General features: G+C 38.7%; 1 protein-coding gene across 2 annotated transcripts in view; it reads left to right on the forward strand.

The window, feature by feature from the left end:
- Positions 1 to 23518, forward strand: part of WASF3 (WAS protein family, member 3) — a 68253-nt gene extending 44735 nt beyond the window's left edge. Inside the window, exons 5-9 of one of the 2 annotated variants that reach the window (XM_012723292.1) lie at positions 3122 to 3239; positions 6609 to 6784; positions 16188 to 16454; positions 17692 to 18056; positions 20391 to 23518. In XM_012723292.1, coding sequence (XP_012578746.1) covers positions 3122 to 3239; positions 6609 to 6784; positions 16188 to 16454; positions 17692 to 18056; positions 20391 to 20548 — 1084 coding nt within the window. In that variant the 3' untranslated portion in view covers positions 20549 to 23518. Of the gene's footprint in view, positions 1 to 3121; positions 3240 to 6608; positions 6785 to 15186; positions 15354 to 16187; positions 16455 to 17691; positions 18057 to 20390 lie in introns of both variants that reach the window. The other variant, XM_012723293.1, reaches the window with a different exon arrangement.
- Positions 23519 to 26407: the final 2889 nt, after the last annotated feature.

A 26407-nucleotide genomic window follows, 5' to 3' on the forward strand; every position in this document is an offset into this window, starting at 1 on the left:
GCCTTCATCTATTCCCAGAGCTTTCTTAGTATATGTGGAAGAGTTGAAAGAGGTTGTTAGTTTTGTGAAAGCATTTTTTCAAACTTTGAAAGTAATATTATACACAATTAAGTTAGTTAATGGTATAGAATTGTTGAAGTTAACATATTTCAAAATGTAGAGAAACTTACCAACAGAAGTGTGAGCTCTAATATTAACTTTTAAATGTAGATGTATTAAATAAAAGTTGATATGTTACATAACAACATTATATGGGGTTTTGTTTTTATTCCTCTTATCCAAAGTCACTTTTAAGGAAATACATAATTCATTTATGTGTTGCAGAATATCTGTCTCAGCACCTAAGCAATGCAGAGATATTTGTTATTTAATTCAGTAAAATATATTCTTTAGTGTTAAGGGTTTTAAGAGTGAATTTGTGTATACACATAAACAATCATTCAACTAACCTTCTATTAGAAAATGGTAGGACACGTTATCAGGACTTAAAAACAAGATATGGAAAAATAAAAATTGGCAAAAATTAACACTAAAGAGCTAAACTGCTTTTTTAAAAAACACCTCCCATACCTCTTCAACTATGTCAGTATTTTCTTTCAAAGATACTACTTTTTCTATGGTACAAATAGACTTCTTTGGAGGTTTTAATACTACGCCCATTTAAAAATCAGTATTATATATGAATAGTATATATGTGTATGTATGTATTTGTATATACATATATATTTATATATGTGTGTGTGTGTATATATATATATATATATATCTCAGTAGTATACATAACTGTTACAAGCCTAATACTTGTGATCTTGCTTTTGTTCAATAGGCATTTTTCTCAGACAATTTCAGATCCATGAAGCCTTACTTTTTTTTTATTTAAGCATAAAGAGTTGGGGTACAAGCCAAAGGTAGAGGGGTGGTGAGAGGATTCACCAGAGACAGAGCGGGGAGCAGAACAGGCAGATTGACAAAGTACACTGCTGAGGGGAGCAGCGGGCGGGTCAGGAGTGGTCTGCGTGACATGTGGGTCACCTCCAGGGCCGGGATCGAACTCATGCTGAAGTGGCGTTAGCTTCTCAGTACTGTGCTCTAACCCATTGTGCCACCAGGGAGGGCCCGAAACCTTACTTTTTAAAATATTTGCTGAAAAAACCTTGCTAAATATTCTGTTTAAACGGAAAAAATCTAGAAAACTCAATAACCCACTTACATTAGTTAATCAAAATTGTGATTAGATACTTGTAGCCTTTAAAAAATTTTAATTGTGAAAAATGGTATTTGACTTTCCCATATATTGTAAGTATATATATAGTTTTATAAATAATAAAAATGTCTTTGATTTTTTTTTTTAGTAGTAGGTTTAACAATAGCAGTGCCAACTTATATTTACTGTTTGTTAATGCAGCAGTATTTTGGGAAAATAAAATAAATACACTTGCACATTTTAATTTAAAAATGACTAGCAACATAGTCTTAATACCTGAGAAATGCAATGTTACTGAAAAGGAAGTGTTTAGCTGCTGCACACATACCATATTCTTGCTTATAGTTTTCCTTCAGTTAATGTTTATTTACTTATTTACTTTCTGACTTCGTTAAAACATTAGCTCTTTAATTAAAAATATGCACGTTTATACATCTTAAATTGTACAGCGAGTTCCTCCTCATTATTTCTTTATCTGATTGAAAGGTTAATATGTGATTTTTTCACAGTAATGTTATAAATAAAATCTGTAATCTAAGTTGTTTATCAATTAGAAAACTGGGAAAGGAGTTATTTAAATAACCATTGGTTAAAGTATAGAGTAAATTGCACTGGTTCATAGTTTTCAAACAGAGTAACTAGAATAGCCCTCATGGGCCTTAGTATTTGATGATGAGCAGTGACCAGAACATGGTATGGCAGGAACTTTAAGGATAGACAGGTTTTCCCCTGCATAATTCAGTATACTTTCTTTGATTATTTAGGCAGTAACTATTTCCTGTTTTCATTTTGTAACAGGGTGGTCCCCAGGAAAAGGGGAGGTTCCAGGTTCCAATGGAGCAGGGAACCTAGAACCTCCCCTTTCCCTGAGGACCACCATGTTAAAATTTCCCTGATTTTTGTTGACTTTATGTGCTTAAATGACTATTGAAATAAGAATTTGAAGTGTAAGTAATTTGCTTTCTGTTGAAGCTAGTCTGTGGCCAAATATTTTTAAAACATGAATATAAATGTTTAATTTTGTATCATGATTGTTTTGAGTTTGACAGTTTTGGATTCATATTAACTACGTTTTCATTGGCTTTAATGATAAACGAACAACATAAAATCTGATATATTCTGTAGACCACTTATTTGTAGGAGTAATTGAAAAGGAAATGACTACAAGTGAGTGAATTTCCTTTGTGGAGTATTTCCACTTTAAAAATTCCTGGCATTCCCACTGGTTTTCTAGTTTCATTTATACATCATGGATATTTTGTTTCTTTCCAATAAGTCAAATTTATATATGTTGAACAAGCCTGAATGAGAAAAGGAAACGAGACTTACTAATTTTTCTTCTAATAACATTGAAGCTCCATAGCATAAATGAATGAACATGTACTGAAAATTCACCGATCTCTGTATATAGCCCCCTGTTGGAATAAACAAGCAAACAAAAAATTTTCCTGAAATAATTGAGGTGTTAAATTCTCAACATCTTTTTATGACCCATATAGTGACTTTTGGAGCATTTTTTTCCCTTAAAGCTGTATTTGCAACAGTACTTTCTTTTTTCCTTCTCCTTCTACTTGTTTTTAAAAATTTATTTACTTATTATTATTTTACATTATTTTTCATTTTTTATAATATAATAGTTTATTTTTACATCATTTTGTGCATTTTTCCATCTCAGTTGTAATCCCCGTGGGCTTCCCATCTGCAACAGTACTTTTTATGTAGCTACCTTAGAACAAGTTGTTGTTTTGCATATTTGTATGTTTTTTTCAAATAAGGAAATTTGAGATACTTAATGTATAATACAATTGAGATATATACCATGCAGATTTTATAATCTCTTGAGTTATGAGTTCACCCATATGAAAATCTCTAACAATCTTTCTTTTTTCTCCTAACTTGTCATAAATTGATTTATAGAGATGATAAAAAGGATGGGCTGAAGTTCTATACTGATCCTTCCTATTTCTTTGACCTATGGAAAGAAAAAATGCTACAGGATACAGAAGACAAAAGGAAAGAAAAAAGGCGTCAGAAGGTAAATAATTTTAGCATGGGAAATGTACATAAAAATGTATGGGTAGGATTCTTGTTTAGAAATAAATCAGTAAATAATTCATGTTGAGATGTTGGATTGGTACTGACAGTTCAGTAACACAGTAATCATACTCTTCAGTAAATACTATCTGATTTGTTCTCTAACACTTGCTTTGCTTTAACAAAAGCATGGCTAAAGTTTCAGTTGTATTTGGAGCTGTGTTTTATAACCATCATCCTTCTACTCTTTCAAACTTCATAAAGCACTCAACATTTCACATGAGATATAATTATGTGTTTGTAACGTTGCTTTACCACCTAGCTGTAACTAAGACCTTGGTGAGTTGTTCAATGGACTGAAAACTGTGGGTGATCAACATGTTCAGGGGGGTAGTGTTTACCAAAAGTCAGATTCTCTGAGATAGGATAGTCAGAGACAAAAAAGTGGTAAGCTGAAGACTGAGAAACACAGCAGATCCTCTTCGGACAAGCCCTACTCTGCACAGGTTTAGGGACTTCTGTTTTGAAAAGTGTTTCTTGGAGTGCAGAATTTTGATTTAAACTATTAATTCTCCGAAGGAAAATATCTGCTAAGACTTTTATATGTAACCTGTATTTTAAAAAAGTGGTTACCTGATTTGCTTTTCTCATATTAGATTGCTTCAGAAAAGAGAAAAACTTAGTATTACGGGTTGGTGATCTTAAGATTTTGAGGCCTATATGTACACTGACCCTACCCGTAGGAATGACAGTTTGGAGTGCACGAGAATTTGAGGCTTGGGAACATGGAAACGTGTGGTACATCATTGAGTATGGATAGTAGAAATGGCTAGCCAAAGTGGTGAGTGTGTCCTCAGGTGAGGGTGAAAAGGGGGTGCTGAAAGGCAAATGAGTTGGTGTTTTCAGAATGAGACACCTTCTACACAGAATTTGTTGATATTTTGGGGTAATAAACAGTTTGGGATACTTTAGGCAATTTAAAGTTGGTCTCCATCAATGGAGTATAGATATAGTACTGTTAAGATTTTGTCATAGTTGTTTCACCTGTGTGGGTATGTGTGTGGCCCTTGTGTAAAAAGGAGTGACTGTGTGTGTGTGTGTGTGTGTGTGTGTGTGTGTGTGTGTGTGTGACTTGCTGGATTTGGAGATTTGGAGGCCAGCAACCAATAAAATAATTGAGATATAAAATTGAATCTCTAAATAGGTCAACATACATGTCTTACAAATAAGGATGACAGGTACATTAAATACAGTGGTTCTTATTTGGGATATATGATGTAATTCACTGAAGTTCCCCTCTTTATATTCCCCCTCTCCTGCCTTTGTTATTGAAAGTATACAAATGATACCTGCTTGTTATAAAGTGACTGACATAAATAGAAGATTAGAAATTTGGGGGATAGATTTTTTTTTCCCCTTGGGTGCAACTAGCCATTGTTAACAGTTTGATATATTTATTTTTGAACCCTTTTAAGCATTCATAAATAGATGCATACATGTTTCACAGTGTTTTGTATGCACAGGTTGTGCTACACATGACTTACACACAGATATAGACATATTGACATAAGTAAAGGTGTATTTCTTTTTCATAGTTGTGCAGTATTAATGCATTATAAACTGTTTACCCACTAGAAAACTAATAAATATTTAGGTTGTTTCTAAATTGGTGTTACTGCAGGATAGCAGTAGAAAGCCCTGTACTCGTGTGGAGATATTTCTTCAGGGTGAATTTCTAGATGCCAGATGTGAATTTTAAAATTTTAAAGACTATCATACTGCCCCCAACCCTTAGAAGACTTAACTGGTGTATGCTCTCGCCAGGTGTCCTCCAGTCCTGGATAGTACTGTTTTTATTATTAATGATGAGACCCTTGAAATCTAATTTACACATATGTTTATCTTTTTGAACCTTTTATGTATGTTCCATGAATTCCATGTTTACATCCTTTGTCAGTGTATTTTCTAAGCTTGCTGACTCTCTCTGAAAAGATAGAGCCCAGTTCTCCACCCTCGCCACCACCCTAAGCTAGAACACCCTCTGTCCTCCATCACCTGAGCAGCGTTCCGGCTGCCTCCCTGCCTTCCCCCTTCTGAGCTTCTCGCACAGCATAGATCTTTCCAAATACCTCCTTGGCCTGTGAGCCCCTCCTTCCTCACTCCTCAGTGGTTCCCCATTGCTCCTTGGGTAAAAAGCACATTTCACCATAATCTTCAGAGTCTTTACAACTCTCAGAATTTGGGAGTCATTCGTTTGCCTACTTTCTGCTTCTCCTGATAAATCTCCATCCTCTTCAGACTTGCTGCATGTGCTGTCCCCTTGGCGTGATGCGCACCCATCTGCCCCAAAAGTCCGAGCCCCTTGCCTACAGATCTTGTCTCTCTGTCACTCCAGGTCTCCCTGATTTTAAGGGTAGATGGCATTCTGTACATGATACATTTATGATTTACCACATTTTATAACTAGACATTTATTTGTGTGATTTTGTAGGCTTCACTGGACTATTAGCTCAAGGAGGGTGGAAAGTATTTTTGTCTGCCATTTGTTCCATCAGTACCTGGCACAATGCCTGGGACGTAGTAAGCACCACCAGCGCACCTGGAGCAGCTCGTTGCCAGCATTCCAGAGTGTGCACTCTGTGGACAACCATGTGTGGAGGGCCTGGAAGGGACCAGAGCACGTAAAGACATGCACTTCTCATCCTCAGCAGGAAACAGAGAAGTAGCTGTCCTCCCTTCCAGATATCTTTGAAAGGCCCAGTATTAATCAGATACACCTGGGGGCTGGGGGAGGAGCCAAGTAGGACTGGAATAGGAATGATTCTTTGTAGAGGAAGGTAAGTTTTTATTTATTTATTTATTTATTTTGTACTAAGATACCTGCAAGATTAGTTTCAATAGTCTGTGATGATCCTTAAGAAACTGGAAACAGAATGCTTTGAATTGTTCTTTGAAAGAAGATTGTATATAAACAAATCAGTCAAAATCATGGAATTTCTCCAAATCAATGGCTATCTCTGTATGATACTAGATGTTTCATCTGTATAATGGCTCTAAAAGATACAGTATATTTTAAACAAACTACAAGCCGAGTGCAGTGAGAACTTTTTACTAAAGATGATGGTAAGTAACTCCTCATTGCAGCATGGTTAAGTTTCCTTTATTTGATGAAGTAGTTATCAGTTATTTTTTGTTGGGTTTGTACTTCTAAGAAAGTACATGCTGTTAGCATTTTCTCAGCAGTGTGATTGAAATGGGAATGTCTCTTGTCTGCACAGCAGACTTGTGCCCGTGCATTGTAACTGCATTTAACCTGCTGTTTTCCTTTCCCTTCTGTCTCGCATGCTTGCTTTCTTTTCCTGGACATCAGGAGCAAAAGCGTATAGATGGCACAACCCGTGAGGTGAAAAAGGTTAGAAAAGCCAGAAACAGGCGCCAGGAGTGGAATATGATGGCATATGACAAAGAGCTTAGACCCGACAACAGGTTGTCTCAGAGTGTGTACCATGGAGCATCTTCCGAGGGATCCCTGTCCCCGGACACTAGGTGTGTGTGTGTGTGTTGTAGCACAGCTTCTGAATAGCATTTTTGGTTTCATTAAATGTCAGATATGCACCATTCGCTTTGGTATATATATGAGCCACAATATATTTCAAAACTTTGCCTAAAAATTAATTGTGTGTGTGTGTGTGTGTATTTATATACATGTTTAGGTTGAGAATATTTTAAAATAGCTTTATTTTACATTCTATTATTTCATATGACTTTCCATCTCTGATTTGAGTTTTATCATTCATTTAACCTAGATATAGTCTTTTAGCATTAATTTTGATGTTGGGTTTAGTAACTGCCAATATCATAAACATTTTAATTTTAGTCATTTAATACTTTCTTGAATTTCCTTTGTCACTTGATATGTAAAAATGTTTCGTAGGTATGGTTGATATGACGAATAACTTTATTGGTTTTTCTTACAACCTTTTTAAAAAAGTGATGAACAAAAGGTATATTTTTCTTTAACTAATCTTATGTATTTTGATTTTAGGAGAATTCTGTTGGAGTTTACTAATTTCTAAGCAATTAAGTAAAAATATTTCTTGCAGGTGTGAACAATTTGGTCACTAAAGAAATGACTAGTCAATTTTAACTTGTGGTTTAATTCCCTATTTCTGCTAATGGAAAATTATAGCCTCTATTGAAATCTCTACTTTGAAGCCCATGAAAGACTATCAAAATCTTCCATCAGCATTTAAAAATTTGACAGATAATTCTTACGTGAGTCAAGAACATTTCAAACACAATAACCTAAACTTAGCCTTACATCTGTATCTTAATATTTTTATTAACATTTAATACCTTCATTGTTTAGTACAACTCTCACATACCTAAGGTACTTAATATTTGATGATTATAATGCCTATAAATATTCCTACCCCAGAAGTTTTGTAAGTCATTGATTGGCAACTGTTAGGAATTTTTTCTGTACAAGCTAACTGTTAAACACTAGAGAATAATTAGAACTTAAACTGAGACCTAACCTCAAGTTTGAATCTTTTAGTTAGGTTATTTCTACAGGCAGTAAAAATGACGATAGAAATCTACTCACTAGTTCATTGGTGTGGAGAGGTGTAATTGAACTTAGAGCTATCAGGATGTCAATTTACTTTTTAATTTTTTTCCAGCTAACTTCATTGTGATTATTTACTCAGGCAAAACAGATACTATATTTTATATACTCAATATGCACACTTTTATTTTAACAGGTGCAGATGGAGAAATGACTTTTTTAAATCCTCAGTTCAATGATATTTCAGTGTCTGAGATTAGATTGTTCCATGCTGGGTATAAAAGTGATGGTCATTCAGGTTGTTTAATTATCTGTCATTATAGTTTAGGTATTCCTTTTTTCTTATTTTTCAGACAGCAAATGGAGTTTATAAGTTTTACGTTTTCAAAAATAAAGTAGTAATTCCTTTTTTTATACTACTTCCATAGCCCTTTTCTGTATATATGCACCAGATAAATACATCCTCGCTCAACATTGACAAGGATCATATCCCTTAAGTTAATATAGAAATGAAAATTTTGCCACATGGTACCACTTCTTTGCAGTATATAAAACAAGGTTTTGATATTTACAAATTACAGACGAGAATCTTTATGTAAATCATTACTTTAATAATATAACTAAGGTGCAAAGTACAATTATGTCATCAGGTAATAGTTACACTAATTCTTTTTTTTTTTTTTTTCAGTATAACATTTCATTGTTTTTATTGATGTAACATTGGTTTACAGTACAGTGCATGTTTTAGGGCAACGGGTTCATGCCTCTTCAGAACCCGTTACCACACCATGTCTACCACCACAGCACCCGTGGATCTCCAACGCAAATGCCCTTTGTCCCCTATCTCCACCTCTTTACTAGCCTCAGTTCTAAAGTCATATTTCTGGGGATTGTTTTCATTTGGTTTTATGTGTGCCTTTGTTGTTTTTTTCTCCCCTGTATTTTATGTATGAATGAAATCATCTGGTATTTGTTTTTCTCCTTCTAATTTATTTAGTATATTCTCCTCCAGGCCCACCCAGGTCAATGCAAGATTTCACCTCATTATAGCAGAGTGGTATTTCATTGTATGTATCTGCCACATCATCTTTATCCACTCATCACTCTTTGGGTACTTAGATTGTAAAATCACTTGACCATTTCATTTCAGTGAAGGTAGGAATGCATCTGATGGGCTTTTGCATTCCTTGGATAAATACCAAGTGGAATTGCTGATCATACATATATATTTTAATATTTTGAGGAACTTTCATATTTTTCATAAGGGCTAGGCCAGTCTATATTCTCACCAGTGGTCCATGAGGGTTTTTTTTTCCTCCATACATCACCAATATTTGTAAATTCTTTTGTTTTTGGTTTCTTTTTTTTAATATAGGCCATCCTCACAGGAGTGAGAAGGTATCTCATTGTGTTTTTGTATTACATTTCCCTGATAAGTGATTTTTTTTTTCATGTGCTTGTTGGCCATCTGTATGTCTTATTTGCAGAAGTGTCTATTTTCTCTTCTGATCATTTTAAAAAATGTGTTCCTTGTTTTCTTTTTGTTTAGTTATATGAGTTCTTTGTAAATCTTGGATATTAACCCCTTGTCATATGAATGAAGTACAGATATTTTCTCCTACCCCCTAAGATATCTTTTCATTTTTAGGATGTTTTATTTTACTGTGCAGCAGCTTCTTTAGTTTGATGTAGTCCTATTTGCTTTTGATTTTTTTGGTAGTCTAGTGGCTAAAGATAACACCGAACTTGATGTTGTAGAGTATTTTGCCATGTTTTCTTGTATGTATTTTATGATTTCTGGTCTTATATACAAGACTTCAATACAGTATGACTTAATTTTGGGGAACAGTATAGGAGAGTAAAAACTAATTTCATATTTTGCATGTAGCTCTGCAGTTTTGCCAGCATTTTCTTTCCTTTCACCTTTGATTACATTTTGCTCTTTTGCTGTAGATTAATTTCATATAAATGTGGGGTATTTTTTGGATTTCCAGTTGTGTTTTGTTGGTTTGTGTGTCTCTTTTTATTGCAATACCATACTATTTTGATTGATATAGCTAGGTAGAATAGTTTGAAACCTAAGAATGTGATAACTTCTGTGTCTTTTTTTCAAGACTGCTTTCGCTCTCTGGGTTGTTTTGTGTTTCATATAAATTTCAATGATGTTTGCTATATTTTTGCTATAAATTTCAATGATGTTTGCTATATTTGTCAAACCTGTAAGGTGGATATTTTAACTCTTCCAATCCATGACTATCCATTGGATTCAAAGATATCCAGTGGAATATCTTTCCATTTCTTTGTGTCTCTTACTTGTTTAGCAGTCTTACCATTTTCATTGAATAAGTCTTTCACCTCTTTTGTTAGATTCATTCCTATGTATTTAATATTTTATGATGCTGCTGTAAATAGGGTTGTTTTGTTGATTTCTTTCTCTTCTGGCTTACTGTTTGCATATAGAGGAGTGTAATGATTTTGACTTTGAGATTGATACTTTGCTGATTTATATTTTCTGATAGTTTTTTAGCCCACTAAAAAACTTAACGTTTTTTATGTATATATTATGTCATCTACAAATAGTGATAGTTTTAGTTATTTCCTATTTGGATTCTTTTTATAATCTTTCTCTTGCCTAGTTGTTCTATCTAGGACTGCCAGTATTATGTTGACTATTAGTGGTGAGAGTGGATATCCTTGTTATGTACCTGATATCATAAGAAATGCTTTCAGTTTCTCACTACTGAGTATTTTGTTAGTTGTGAGCTTGTCACAGAGGTTTTTCTAGGTTGATGTGTGACACATTCTTTCAATCCCCATTTACTAAGAGCCTTTGTTCTCAATGGATCCTTCTCAAATGTGTTCTCTGCATCTGTTGTTATAAACATATGATTTTTATTTTTCTTTTAGATAGTGTGAATTACATTGATTTGTGTATGTTGAAGTGTTCTTGTATCCCAGGAATAAATTCCACTTGGATGTGGTATATGATTTTATTAATATATTATTGAATTCAATTTGAGATTTTTGTTGAGGACTTTTGCATCTGTGTTCATCATGAATATGTCTATAGCTTTCTTTTTTGTGAGGTGCTTGTCTGCTTTTAATATCAGAGTAATATTGGCCTCATAAAATATTCCCTCTTAAATTTTTTAAAGACTTTTTGAAGAGTTGATGGATAGGTATTAATGAAGGTTTTGTAGAACTCACCAGTGGAAACTTCTGTTTTGTTTTGTTTGTAGATATTTGATTATTATTTTCATATTTCTTTTAATTGGTCTGTTCAGGTAGATTTGCCCATTGATGTAAGTGGAGTGTGTACGTACCCTACTACTGTGCTGCAACCAATATTTCCTTTTAGACTTGTTAATTGTTATATTTTTTGTGTTCATTTCTTTGGCTTGTATATTTTAATGAGCATTCTATCTTTCTGATGTATTGATCCCTTAATCATTATAGTGTCTAATAATGTCTCTTGTTACATTTTTTAGTTTATTTCATCTGATATAGGTATCCCTGCTCTTTTTTGGTTGTCACTGCTTGCATATTATCTGGCACCCTTTTCCCTTGATCCTATGCTTATCTACAAAGCTCCGGTGGATCTCCTGAGGGCTGCAAAAAGTTGTGTTTTATATTTTGATCTAGCCATACACTGTGCATTTTGATTGGTAGTTCAGTTCATTTACCCATTAGAGTCATTATTGATATTTTTTGATACTGCCATTTTTCCTTTATTTTTTAAATTCTATTTGCAAGTTTTTCAGAATTTGCTTTGCTTTGCCTTAAATAGCAATACTCCTTTTAATATGTTTTGTAGGGGAGGCCCAGTATTTGCAAATTCTTTCAACTTTTATTTGGGAGGGTTTTTTTAGTATTCTTGGCTTCTAGTTTTTAATCTTTGGATATTTGGAATACCTAATTCTGTTATCTCCTCGTCTGTAGACTTTCTGCTGAGTCTGATGTGAGTTCCTGTTTCCCCTCCTCACTCCCCAGTTTGGTATGCTTTCTTTAACTTGGACTCTTTGCTAATTTCACTAGTATGTTTATTGGAATAGGTCTCATTGAATTTGGGTAGCCAGGTGTTCTTTTTAGTTTCATGAGATTGCATATTTAATTCCTTACCCAAGTGTGAAAGGTTTTCCTCTCCTATTTTTCTGGTTAAAATCTCCTTATCCCCCCACTTTTCCTTTTTAGGATATCATTATTTTTATGTTGGCTTTCTATGATGTGGGATAGTTCTCAAATTGCCCCTTTTTTTTAAACATCTATTTCTTCTTTCACCCGAGTCCTTATCATATTACTATCTTCTGGGTTACTGGTTCAGTCCACCATTTGATCTATTCATTTCCCATGGTTATGGGAAATGAACACTTTTTTGAAACACTCTTTCATTGAACACTTTACTTCCTGAATCTCCATTATTTTCTTATTTTAAGGCACAGTTTCTACCTTCTGTTGATTTTATTTCTGAGTTCATTGTATCTCTTTGGATAGTTTTTCCGAGTTCCTTTGTATTATCTTGACTTTCTGCCTTTTCAAGTTTCTTTATTACATAGCAATTCTGAACTCTCTTATAGGGGAGATACAATTTTCCATATTTTTTTATTGAATTCTATGTAGTTGTTCTCACCTTGGGATGTCATATTATCTTGAGGCCTCATATCTCCAGGTGTTAAGTATTTTTGTTTCCCCATTTTTCTACTTAAGATCTCCTTATGTTAATTATTTTCAGTATCCTCAGCATTCAGTCATGGGTTAATTTATATTACTTTTTTTTTCCACTGGTGATGCTGTGATTTTATTTCTTTATTTGACCATTATTGGCTTCTGTATGAACTTAGATCTCTTTTGTAGTTGCTGAGTTTGCAAGGTAGAGAAGGGATCTGGATGATTCCTGATATTGGTGTGTATATTTGGGGTTGTATTTATAGCATCCCCAATATCCTTCCTCGCCTGCTTTTGAGGTGACAGATTTCAGCAGTTGATGTGCTCTCAGTTTGCCTTACAAGGTCTACACCAGTCTCAGATGGTAGGAAGGAGATCAGTGTGCTTGCTCTGGTATTATTTTTATAGGGGACATAGCAAATGTGGAACACCCCAGCTCATCCACAAGGTTTTGCTCTCATCAGGTGGGTGTGCTTCCACCCAAACTCTTCTATCCCCCTCCCCAGTGCCCCTGGCTGAGTTAATAGCTCTGATCTGTAATCTAGACAACTTCAGGCTCTTTTCTCTATCCACCTCCTACCCTAGAGCCCCAGCCAGTGGGGACCAAGGCCCACTGTTGCCTCTTCTTGGGCCTGCCACAACTGTTCCTTTGGCAAGGCCTACCATCTATGCCGCTTGTAGGGCCTGCTCCACCTCTTCCTAGAGACTGCCAGTGTATGGGCTGCTTTCCTGGTCCATTTTGCTTCTTTCCCAGACTTACCACTTCTAGGCTGCTGCTTGGTTCTATTCTACTGCTCGCCAGATCCTACATGTCTGCCCATGCCACTCCACCACTTGCTGGCATTACCAGTGTCTGCCAGCATCTACTGTGTCCATGCTATCTGCCTAGGCCTGCTAGGTTACTTGCCACCCTGCTGGGTTACTTACAGCATCTGGGTTACTTGCCAGACCCACTCCACTGTTTATTGGAGTTTCCCAGGACCTACTATGTCTAGGCTACTTCCCAGGTTCCTATTCTCCTACTTTCCATGCCTACCAGACCCATGTGTCTGGGCTGACTGCTGGTCCCACTGCACAGCTTTTAGCATTCTGCACTCCAGCTGCCTGCTGGGCTTACTCCACTGCCCCCTTGGGCCCTTCCCTCCCACATGTTGCTTCTAAGGTATGCTGTAATTAATTGTCAGGGGCAATTCCTTCAGGGGCTGTTAACTTGTTCTGATGCAGTCTTATTTCTCAGTATACGGAGGAAGTGAGCTTGGAGTCTTCACTCTGCCACAGTCTCAGCACTTCTCATAATATTTTTTATCTGGAGAAACTACTACTTGATTGTAATACATTTCTGTACATGTGTCTTTTTTGTTTTTTGTACATGTGTCTTTTTTTTTTTTTTACAAAAATGAAATAATGCTCTTTTTTTCTTTTAGCTTTTCTTTCTTACATGCATATTCTAAATACAATGCAGAAACAGGATTTTTAATGATTACATCCTCTCCTCCTGACTTATCTAGGATAAGTGAAGGTTTCATAACATGTGAATAAGTCATTCATATAATAATTTATTTAACCTAGTCCACATAACCTAATCATCAATTTTTCCCCTCTCTATAGATTGTCAGGATGGTTTTAGCTAAGCCTGATTTAGAGCAAGAATGGATAGCGTTCTTGACTACCACCATTTCACCATTATTTAGGAGTGTGATACCTCAAGCTCAACTTTCATTGTATTTTCCTCCTCCTGTTCTGTTATTTTACTTTGTTCCTACTCTGCTCACCTGCATACCCACAAGTTGCTGGGCAACTCACGTGATCCCCCCCCCCCACCATCTCCACTTCTGTACGTACTTCCTGATGTCTCCTTGTCATCTCCACCTCTGCCATTTTCTTCCTGTGACAGATCATTGCCAAGGACATGATGCTGCAGAATCCTCTACTCACATTACATTGTCTCCTGTGGCCAGTTTCTATCTTCCCACTGGGCACTGCAAGCCTCTTTTCTCTTTCTCTTCCCTGCTCCCTTCTACAGCCTCCCAGTGCCCTTTTTTATATGGACATTCACCCTGAAATTGGCCAGTTGCTGCTCTACCCTCTTCCAAGGCCTGCCCTCCAGAGCACATCTGTTCTCATTTTCTGTTTCAGATATCCCCTATCTTTTCCTATATTCTTCCACCTAATACCCCCCTTTTTCTGGTCTCCTTCTAATGCTTTTTCTAATTCTAAAGCCACTTTATAAGGATAGCACTAAATTATGTCAGATATTCACAATTTCATCAGGAACACTCCATGTTTTATGAAATAATATGCTTCCTTTATGAAGTCATGCATCCACCTAACACACAGATATACACAGTCAGCCACATGTTATCAATAACTCCAGAGTTTTAGATGTTTACATGTTTAAAATATGCTGAATCTAAATACAGGTCAGATTCGTCCCCCATTAAAAATATTTTTAACTCACTTGCTATCAGTTTGCCTCATTTAAAAGACACACCTAATCTAGAATTTATATTGCAATTAGGGAAGGGGGGGGAAAAGTAAGTTATCATTACACTGCAATTAGGGAAGAAGGAAAAAAAGCAATCTCTTCTCATTTAGAAAGCTTTTCTGTGTCGTGTGATGCTCCACTTAAGGGAAGCTGCTGTCTGAATTCCAAAGACGGTAATTCAGTTGATGACTGCTCCCTCTACATCTCCAACAAGTTTTTGCCTGTTTCCTTCAGAGGGAGAAACACAAGCTGAATCCTAACAGAAACCAGCAAATAAATGTGAGAAAAGTAAGAACAAGAAAAGAAGAGTGGGAGAGAAGAAAAATGGGCATTGAGTTTATGAGTGACGCAAAGAAACTGGCGCAGGCAGGGAGCGCGAAAGAGAACGGGATGCCCAGAGGGTTTGTCACTTCGCTTTCTTGGTTTGCCAGCTTGGGATGCCTGCCCTGCTTTGGCCATCATGAGAGGATGTGCAGTCCCCTTACTGACAGTGTGTCCGGTAGCCCTGGCCAGGAGCACGGCCGCCCTTACTAACGCCCTCAGCCCATGCAGCTATGCCACTCAAGAACCGTGTGCCCTCACGAGGGCCTCCTGGCATCCCAGCTGCCTGCATCTCTCTGCACTCTGCTCAGCTAATACAGGGTGTCCTTTCCTTTCAGAGTCTCATGCTCAGCTGTGCACTCAAAGAAAACAAGAAGGCCTTTCCAGCTTACCCCACTTTCTTTTTTGGCCAGACAGATTTCTTCAGTTTTGAAACGCGAGTCACTGTAGTGCATTCTTGATTTCTTTTTCTGTTCTTACTGTTAATGTTTATCCAGTTCACTTGCCATTTTATCATTTCTAATTATGTGCTGTCAGTTTCATTGCCAGGGAAATACTGTTTTAGATGCTGTTTAAATTAGGTGTATTGTCTTAGATCGCCTTCTCTCCTAGAGAGGAGTGTGCTAAATGCTGTCAGAGGGGAGCCAGGCTCTTTCCTGCTTGCCAGTCTGTCTGACTTACTCTGTCTAAGCTGGGAATCCGAATTCATGTAACCCTGCGGCTTGCTGCTAAAGTAGTCACATTGTTGCTCAGAAGCTCTCGCGGGACTAGACCTAGAGATAGTAAAGGAAATAAATATGTCACTTTTGTCCATTAACAATGTCATAATTCGGATTTACACTTCGACCTGTTAGGAGACATTTTTTTTTTTTTTTTAACTTAAATGTTTCCCACCCTTTCTTCTTGAACGTCAGGTCCCACGCCTCGGATGTCACAGATTACTCTTACCCGGCTACTCCCAACCATTCTCTGCACCCGCAGCCTGCGGCCCCTTCCTACGCAGCTGGTGATGCGCCCCCGCACGGGCCAGCAAGCCAGGCCTCGGAGCTTGAGCACCGGCCCTCGTCGGCCTCGGCCAGGCACGCGGCCCTCAACAGGCCGCAGCAGCCGCCACCGCCGCCTCCCCCACAGGCAGCAGAGGGGCCCCAGGCCTCCGCACCCCTGGCGCCATCTGACTACGGGTAACTCGGGGTTCCTTGTGCGTCAGTCACTACTTGCTGTTGCAGTAGACATCAGGTGGTATAGGATTGTAATGGAGTGATCATACTCTAGAGGTCAGACTGTAGCCTAGAAGGACTGGACTTAGATTCAGTCATTTATTACAAATGACAGTGTCACACTGTCCCCTTTTTCTTACAGAGCTATCCCAGGTATGTATCTGTATCCCTTGTATACACAGTTCACTCATGCGTGACCGAATGAATTGTGAAGGCATTGACCAAGACAAAATGCTGTTTCTGAACCTGCCCCAACTCTCCAAGTTTCTTTATATATTCTGGGTGGGACCACATAATTCCCTTCACAGAAGGAACTTCAGGCATTGGCTTTTATTCTTGACTACATAAGCTCCTTTCCTGACTCCTTAAACAGACATCACCTCTTCATCTTCTGTCGCTCGTCTCCTAGAAAAGACCCCAGCAACAAAGTGTGTACTGGTTTAAGCACCCCCCTTTATTACTTTAATCAACTGTTTCGAGCGCACTCTCTTCAATGTAACCCAAGTCTCTACAGCATTATTCCCTTAAGAGTCAGTGCCCAGGAAGGTTAAATATATACGTGCTTTAGCTCACACACGTTGCACTCTAGGGCAGCGTATGTCCCTAGGTTCTCCCCTACCACGCAGTCGTTGACATTTGTCAACTTTTGGTGCTCTTTAACTCCAGATCCCCATAGTGTATCCTGAGGTGCTTACCAGGTGTCAGGAGAGAGCACTGGTGGCCACAGTTGGCTCGGAAAACTCTAGGCTAAGTAGAATTCAGCAGATTTCTAGATTTCTTGGCTGTAGCACTTCTGTGCAGCCTTTGTTATTCTAATGAGTGCCATGGAAGTTCTATGGGAATGGGTTCAGAAATACAGAATTTTCCAATTCTGAATGACCACAGAATCTTCATAAGGTAAGTTTGTGAGCTACCCAGAACAAAGAATGTATTTGTGTTGCTGTTCTTACGTCTCCAGTCAATTACTTTATTCTGTCCCTCCACAGGAAATTACTTTTTTCTAGTTATCTTTTTGGTATACTTTAATAGATGTTCTTGTGTTCCATTATAACAAATAGTATAAACTTGTGAAAATAATAGCCCCAAAGTATGGGTAGTAGCATTCTGTTGTTTTAAGTCCAGCAATGTGTAGTGTTTGGAGGGGACAGTAGGATCTCAGCGGAGGTGACCTTTACTGACTTGTGTTTGATCTCTTTATTAGGATGCTTCCAGCACAGATAATTGAATATTACAACCCCTCAGGGCCACCGCCTCCTCCACCACCTCCTATGATTCCTTCAGCACAAACTGCCTTCGTTAGCCCTCTCCAGATTCCCACGCAGCCCTCCTTCCCCACATCAGCTGGCTCCTCCTACACCGCTCCTCCTCACCCTCCTTCCACTGGGCTGGTGGTCACAGCCCCACCGCCTCCAGGCCCACCTCCTCCCCCAGCAGGCCCTCCTGGGGCAGGCTCTTCTCTCTCCTCCTCCCCCATGCATGGCCTCCCAGTAGAGGCAAAGCGACCAGAAACTGCACAACCACCAATAAGTGATGCTCGAAGTGATCTTCTTGCTGCTATTCGCATGGGTGAGTGGAATACCCCAGGCATATAGTCTTGGCTCTTGGCAAGAGATCTCTTTATATTTCCAACCAGCCTTCTTCAGAAGCTTAGTCATCTTCAGAAGACTGCTTTGTACACTAAATGGATTTTAAAATAGAGTCAAAGGAGCCTGTTTGATTTTTTTGTATAAATAGTAGATGTGTTTTGCCAGTGCATAGTAAACACATAAAGAATTGAGAATTCAGGAAAGCTTTACTTGATTGTAGTAAATATGATCAATTAATTGGATCTTTTTTTGGCATTCTACCTAAGGGGTAAAAGTATAGATGCAAGAAAGGAATCTTAATGTTTAGGTTTTTTAAATCTAGGCTATGTTCTAGACCTTACATACTTTTAGCCTGATAACAAGCTTATAGTTTTTCAGCATTTACTTAGTAGCAAAACTCTTGTCAGATGAAATTCCTACACTAAACCCCAAAACATGAGGAGTGGAGCAGTCTGGTCAAATCAGGCTTGGCCTGTCTTCAGAATCCCACATGAAGCATTACACAAATCACTTATTCTTAACCCTAAGCCTCGGCCCTGATTGACTGAGGGTTATGGCAAGCTTCCAGAGCTTCTCCTATGGTGAATGAAGGTCACGTGGCCTCTTGGTCACAATCTAGTTGCTTCAGTCAGAAGTGACTGTGGGTGTCTCGATGCCACGTCTGTGACAACTGAAGGGTGGTGGAATGTCCCTGCCTCTGCCTTCTGCTTGACACCCAAGAAGCAGCCCCAAGTGTAGGCCTCACCCAAACACAAGCAGGTCTCATGGGCATTTCCTTAACATCATTGACATGCTTTGATTTTATCAAGGAAAAGAGTCCCAGAGTTAATGACTGATAGAATAAGTGAATTTGGGATCATAGTAGGACAGTGCTTTGTTTTTTGTACATCTGTCAGTCATGTCCCGTAAGACTGAATACAAAACTTTAATCATAAAGAAACGGCTGAACACCAATCAAGGGACATTCTATGAAGACCTGCCTGTATTAAGAACTGTGAAGGTCATAAAACACAACACCTGATTAAGGGACATCAATGACGTGAAAACTAATAGAATGGGTGATCCCATATTGGACGCCAAACCTGCTGGAAAGCTTTTTTCATTTGCTATACTTAGGCCTGTTAAAGAAATTTAAATAAAATTTATGAAATCTGGGCCCTCCCTGGTGGTGCAGTGGGTTAAAGCACAGCACTAAGACTCTAAAGCCACTTCAGCATGAGTTTGATCCCCACCCTGGAGGTGACCCACAAGGCTCCACAGACCTCTCCTGACCCACCCACTGCTCTTCTCAGCAGTGTATTTAATCAGTCAGTCTGTTCTGCTCCCCACTCTGTCTCTGGTGAATCCTCTCACTGCCCCTGCACCTCTGGCCTGTACCCCAGTTCTGTGTGCATAAATAAACCTTAAAAAATTATGAAATAGATGGTGGTAGTATATTTATATGCTAATAACCTGATTATAAACTTTTCTTTTTAGGAAGTACACAGAAATATTTTAGGGGCAATGGAACATTGTATGCCACTTACTCTCATTGCCCCCCCCCAAAAAAAGGTGTATTTATAAATGAGAATTCCTAGGAAAAGATTGCCAAAACAAATATCATCAACTGCTCTCAGTTGAATAGTCTGAATGTAGACTATATCTGGACTGCCTTTCTCCTGCCAGTCCTTAAGCTATTCTATAAATCTCAAAGTGTTTCAGAAGCAAAATTAAAGATTTTACTTTTAATCCTCTCATTTCCCATTTTGTTACTTAACTAAACAAAGGAACTGAACAATTTTATTTCATACCCATTTTCAATAATGATTATTGAAACTAAGGTTTCTCAGTTATCTCCTAAGTTCAGCCAAGAGCCATTGGTGTGGAACATTATTGTCCAAGCCTTGGGGTTGTAGCACTCTGCAGAAAAATGTTCTGTCACCATAGAAAGGTTCCATGTTGGCACTGTCCTATAAAATGGCAGCCACCATTCACAAGAAGCTGACTTTTAGCGGCTGCCATATCGGACAGTACAGCTCTGGAATTTTCCTTTTTCCCTGAATGATGCTCACACACACTCTGGTCATCATTTTTTATATTTCAGCACATTCTGTGCTATAAAATACTTCATGACATTAAGCACACATGCTTCTGTTTTGTTTGTTTGTTTGTTTGTTTGTTTGTTTTGACATGAAACTCAAGATCCCCCTTAGATTTTCCAAATTTTTACTGTCAGTGGGGGAAAAAAATCAAATATATTAGTTTAGTCTTTTAAATTTTTGTTAAGCAAAGGGATTTACTTCTCAGCTCTCTAAACACTGTGTTTGGTCTCTAGGAATTCAGCTGAAAAAGGTGCAAGAGCAGCGTGAGCAAGAGGCCAAGCGTGAGCCAGTAGGGAATGATGTAGCCACCATCCTGTCCAGACGCATTGCTGTGGAGTACAGCGACTCTGACGACGACTCCGAGTTCGATGAGAATGACTGGTCTGACTGAGATGGCGCCAGAGCAGGCCACGCGGCAGGCCGAGGGCTGGTATGAGGCAGCTTTCCAGCCAGGACCCAGTGCACCGGAAGTGCTGAAAACCTTAGGTGGTCTCAGCACACAAATAGTGGTATTATAACCCTGTAGCTTAGCAACTTTTGTATTAATAATGTGATATTGCTTTTGCACATCCAAATATTCTGGGTTTTTTCAGTATTTACTGTGTAATACTTAAGTGCCACTAAACATAGCAAATCGTGCTGCACATGAGGAAATATGCTATAACTATTGCATTGTCCTGAAAACAGCATTTTGCTTCCTTTTTCTTGGCCATGAAAGTATTTAGTGCAGTTTGGGTTTTATCTTATTGACCATTATAATTTGGCAGACTCGCTGTGTGTTTGTGAAGCTGCCTGGTGTTAGGTCTTTGCAAAATTAATGACTGTCAGAGTGATGTCTTCCAATCAGTAAGTGGCATTGTTTTACCTGTTATTTTCAATGTGTTTTAAAAGAAGCTGGTCTAGAAAGATTTAACAAGCAAAGAGAATCAAATATTTCTGCTTTCAGTTTCTTGGTTTGGTATCCTCTGTGAGTTTGAATGTTCTGTTGAATAATTCCATTGCCTTTGCACGCTCTTGTAAAATGTGAAGTTAGAAGGGCCTTTTCAGGCAGGATCCCCTGTGGGCATTCACTTAGTAAATGCTTGTTGATTTTTTAAAGAGGTTTTAGCAGCTCCGTAATAATGACAATGAAGACCGAGGTCCTTTTTCCTTCAGGGACTGTTGGGGGTAGCACTCAGACTTTGGGCATCCCTCACAGCTTGGACGCCAGCCAAGCAGAACAGGCAGAAGAGCTGCAGGATCCAGCAGGACAGCGAGTGTTAGCCCTGGTGCATCGCCTGCTCATTCTGTTCGCCAGGAGCCGGGACCCAAGCGAGGCCAGTCGGCCTTCTCTGCTCCAGGCCCAGCGGCCCAAGAGCGCTGAGATCACACCTCACTGTCATGATCGTAGGCTTAGGCACCAGCGGACACAGACAGCTGTTCGCTTTCCTGGCTCTCTGGCCAGATGAGGCGTCTGTCACAAGCAGGGCCCTCTCTCGATCCTAGAAGCACACGGTTCTCTTTTCTCATATTGACGTTAGCACATTAAAATTGAAGAAGTACCTCACAAATGTGTCCCTCTTGGACCAGTAGCTGTAGCAGATCACTGTCACTTTTGCCTTTCCCCTTCTTCCCAATGGCAATGCTGGACACCTATGGGGTTCATTTTCCTCGCAAAGGCAGACCGTGGGGAGACTTAATCTTGTGATTCAGGATGAAGGATAACTTTGTTTAGAATAAATAAACGCCTCAGGCTTTGATGATAGATGTGACTTCACAAATATACTAAGACACTTTACTAAGGAATTCTGACAGTATTTCAAAGGGACTGTAGTTATTAGTGACTCTCAGTGGTGATGAGGGAATGTTTCTTTAAAATCAGAGTGGTTTGGGTTGATGGTAGGAATGTAAACAGGGCCATCAGTAACGGATTTTTTTTTTTTTTTTTTTTTTTTTGTGAATGAGTTCTGAGCAAATCAACCAGCCCCTCAAGTCACATTCATTTGCTGCTGACGGGGCCCATGTCTGACTTGAGGGTGGTCAGCATATGAAGCATAGACACTGGGTTTTAGTTGCATAGATTTTGGAAGGCCGATGCCTGCATGCCCTTTCCTGGAACACCACCACACTGGTGCAGAGTCTGCCACTGTGCTGGAGGCTTGGCACATGCACCTTGGGGCTAGGCACCCCGTGGTCGCCGTCAGGATTTTATTGGATATTAGTAATAGCTATTACTGGCATTTTTAATTTCCCTTTTTCCCAGTGTAGAGGCCTACTGTGTTGGAACTTTTACCATGTTTAGTCTCATTTTTGTCTTCATTACCAACATCTTATTTTCTCACTGTTACTTCTGAGTAAGTGCTGCATAATTCTATAACTTACATTTGATAATACTTCTTTGTTTTGAATGTCCCTTCTGTTCTCAGGTTGGAGAGAACTCATAAAGGTACTGCCCATATCAGCATTTGTTCTGTTTATATCTTATTATGATAAAATTAGTGGCACTTTATTCATAAATATTCATAAACCTATTAATTATTAGTTGTCTTCCTGTAGTTGAATCAGCAAGTTATTTTCAGCTCCTTTTTTCTGACTAGTGAAAAAGCTTTTGCCCTGATGTGTTATGTAGCCTGTAAAAGAATGGAAAGGAACGAAAACCCAATTTAGATTATTGTTACAGTGTTTTTTTCTCAGCAAATTTGATTTAGTCTAAGATTTAAATCTAGAATTTTCCTGACGTTATTACCTGAAAAAGTAAAGGTTTTGAATTTTCAGTTTCAGGAAGTATTTACCAAAATAGAAGCAAAGCAGTTCCTGTATTTTACATTTAAAATATTTATATATTATAAAGTTATTTTAAGGTCTGCAGCTCTTCCCTTCCCCTCCCCGCACCCATTTTAGTTTAATTTCCTGAGTTTTCTCTTATAGATTTAGGCAAAGGGGATGAAATGATAACTCAGCACCATAAAGGAGCTGAGCAAATGATGTTCCATCATTAGCCCCCCACCACATTTGGTACACTTGTTTTTCTTTTATAAGTATAGTATTAGACAATTAACATGTTCATTTCATAAATATTTTAGAATATCAAAATCTTTTCTGGGCACGAAGTGGCTAGGTTGTGAAAGTTTTGTAATAATTTGCAACTGATATACATGATACATTTTAATCCATTAAAGACTAGTGAGAATGTATCAGCCAGAGTAGAAAGTAATTTTTGTTTTATAAATCAGAGTATCTGTCATCTTGCAGTATTACCAATGCTGTTGTAAATTGAATATAAAGTGGTATTAATAAAAAAACTCCTGTTAAACAATTTTTATCTGTTTGTATATCTTACTATAGATTATGTACAAGTAACATCTAAATAAAATTACACTTTTAACCCTAAAAGGTTTTGCTTGTTTATAATAATGTATGTGGAAGCATTTTTATGTGAGGTTTGGTGGGGGGTTAAATTAGCCTTTTCAGTATTAGGTAACAGACTGTAACACTGATTTTCATTTAAATTTCTTCATAATCTTTATGTAACCAAAATTTAGGTTCAATTTAGAGTCACCCAGGGAAACCCTGATGCAGTTAAAAACCATTCCAGATACTGAAAGCAACTTGTCAGAGACCAAGGCAGCTTAACCACGTCTATTCTCAGTAATAATAGTGACTAATACTCTGTAGCGTTTATTGTTAATGGGATGCTTTCATTTCCTCCTTGAGATAATCCCTTAAAATGAGCATTCTTTCTGTTTTTCCTATACATGAGGACTTGAGTGAAGTTGGCTCAAAGCCTTGGGCATAGACCCCGCCCACCGGTGTCACCACTGGCTCCTTGTGTCCTCACCACCACACGGTGGCCAGGTTACCTCGCTGCTTCCTGCAGCCTTAGTGTGTGGCTGACCTGGTGGACAGTGAGCAGCTGCTTGTTGAAGATTAGATGAGTGGATGGATTTCTGAGTTACTAAGAAGTTGTGTGCAAGTTAAAAATATGGAGTATTTTACTAGTATTTTTCATTTGATGTGTGGCTCCCACTTGGTGGGGGGGACACCCCTTGAACTGAACTCAGTGAGCATAGTGCTCTTATTTAGATTAAAGCCTGATTATCAAAAATAATACCTAGAACCTAGTGGGTATCAATAAGCATGTATTGGGTGATTCTGGTCTAGAAAGTAAAAGGGGAATCTTCTTCATCAACAAATATTTGAAGGTCTAACAAGATATTCAAGTCGGCACTCCCTGTAGAACACTTAGCAGACACTCGGAGGATGTGACCTTCCTGTCGTCTGTGTCACTTGCTAGAGATGAGGAACAACCAGGCTCTGCCCTCAGGGAGTGTTTTGTGGAGGAGAAAGACAGTTACGAAATAATGTCAAGTAACTTAGGTCATTGTTAAGTGTGCTTTGTTGGGATGGAGTTGGCCGTGCCTTGTGTACCTCTGAGCCAGGGGACGTTGAGGGCTAAGAATGAATAGAAGTGAGATGGAGCCAAAAGAAAACATGATTTCCTCAATATGGTGTGGGGTGGTAATGGAACAAAGTAGTAGTGAAATGGAGGAGCTAGAGGAGGGTTGTTGTCACCGCATGGTGTAGACTGAGATGAAGGCGCCTCTGTGCCCAGCAGTTAGGCTTGGAGCTTTAAGCCAGCAAACACTGCCTCAGTCATAGCTCCAAAGAAAGCCCTTTGCGTGTCGCAGCCCATTGCTTGTTCATTGAATCAGTGGCTTCATGCCTTAGTACAAATGCTATATTTAGAAGGCATTTAGAGCTATTTTATTTTCTTTGTTTATATGTAGAAGTTACCTTATGGCTCTACTGATCTAGCTTTCTAGCTAGAAAGATGAGAAAAAAATCACTTGCATTATAAGAGTCTCAAAATTTGATCTCTTATCTGTTCACTTTTTTTTTAACTTTTTTTTTTTTAAAAAAAAGATTGATTTATTTGTGCATACAGAACTGGGGTACAGGCCAGAGGCTCAGGGGCGGCGAGAGGCTTCACCAGAGACAGAGCGGGGAGCAGAACAGGCAGATTGACGAAGTACACTGCTGAGGGGAGCAGCGGGCGGGTCAGGAGAGGTCTGCCGGGCATGTGGTCACCTCCGGGGCAGGCGGGACTCAAACTCATGCGGAAGCGGCTTAAGCTTCTTAGTGCTGTGCTTTAACCCGCTGCGCCACCAGGGAGGGCCTGTTCACATTTTTAATGGTGTTTTTTTGTTCTGTGGGTACACATTTGAGAGTTAGGTAAGTATTCCCTGACAATGTTTTGCTAAGAAATAATTGAAACCTACAAAAAGATTTGTTTAGTAAGTGCCATATATCCACAGCTATCCATCAGTCTACCTTACTTGAAATTACATCTCAAAGTAAGTTCAGTATACTTCATCCTTGAACACTTGTAAGGTCTAGTTTAATAGTTGTAGTTGCTATTTAATAATTTTCTAAAGATTTATTCATTTATGCATACAGAACTGGGGTATAGGCCAGAGGTACGGGGGTGGTGAGAGGATTCACCAGAGACAAAGTGGGGAGCAGAACAGGCAGAGCTACAAAGTACACTGCTGAGGGGGCAGAGGGTGAGACAGGAGCAGTCTGCTGCACCATGTGGGTCACCTCCGGGCGGGGATCGAACTCACATGGAGGTAGCCAAAGCCAGCTTCACAGTGCTGCTCTTTAACCTGCTGCCACACCAGGGAGGGCTGCTATTTAATATTTCTAAGGTCAAACACCTAGAGTAAAATGCACATATTTCAAGGTTACTATTCAATGAGTATTTTTAAAGACTTATTTATGCATACACGAGCTGGGGTATAGGTCAGAAGTGCAGGGGGTGAGAGGATTCACCAGAGACAGAGTGGGGAGCAGAATAAGGTGATTGCCTGAAATACACTGCTGAGGAGAGCAGCATGCAAGACAGGAGAGAGGTCTGCTACATCACGTGGATCACCTCCCTGGCTGGGGATTGAACTTGAGCTGCAGTGATTTCAGATAACTGCATGGTGTGCTGAAACTTAACCCTGTGCCACTAGTGAAGCTTTATTCGGTGAGTTTTAACAATATACTCTTTGTAATGCAAGCCCCATGACCTTAGAATGTTTCCTCATGTGCTTTCAGAGTTGACTTTCTCCTATCCCAGTTTCAGGAGCTACCAACGGCCTGCTTTTTTTTTTTAAGTTTTTTTTTTTTTTTTAAAGATTTATTTATTTGTGCATACAGAACTGGGGTGCAGGCCAGAGGCTCAGGGGCGGTGAGAGGCTTCACCAGAGACAGTGGGGAACAGAAC

The sequence above is a fragment of the Condylura cristata genome, unplaced genomic scaffold (genome assembly GCF_000260355.1).
Source record: "Condylura cristata isolate star-nosed mole 26May11 unplaced genomic scaffold, ConCri1.0 scaffold00010, whole genome shotgun sequence".
NCBI lineage: Eukaryota > Metazoa > Chordata > Mammalia > Eulipotyphla > Talpidae > Condylura > Condylura cristata.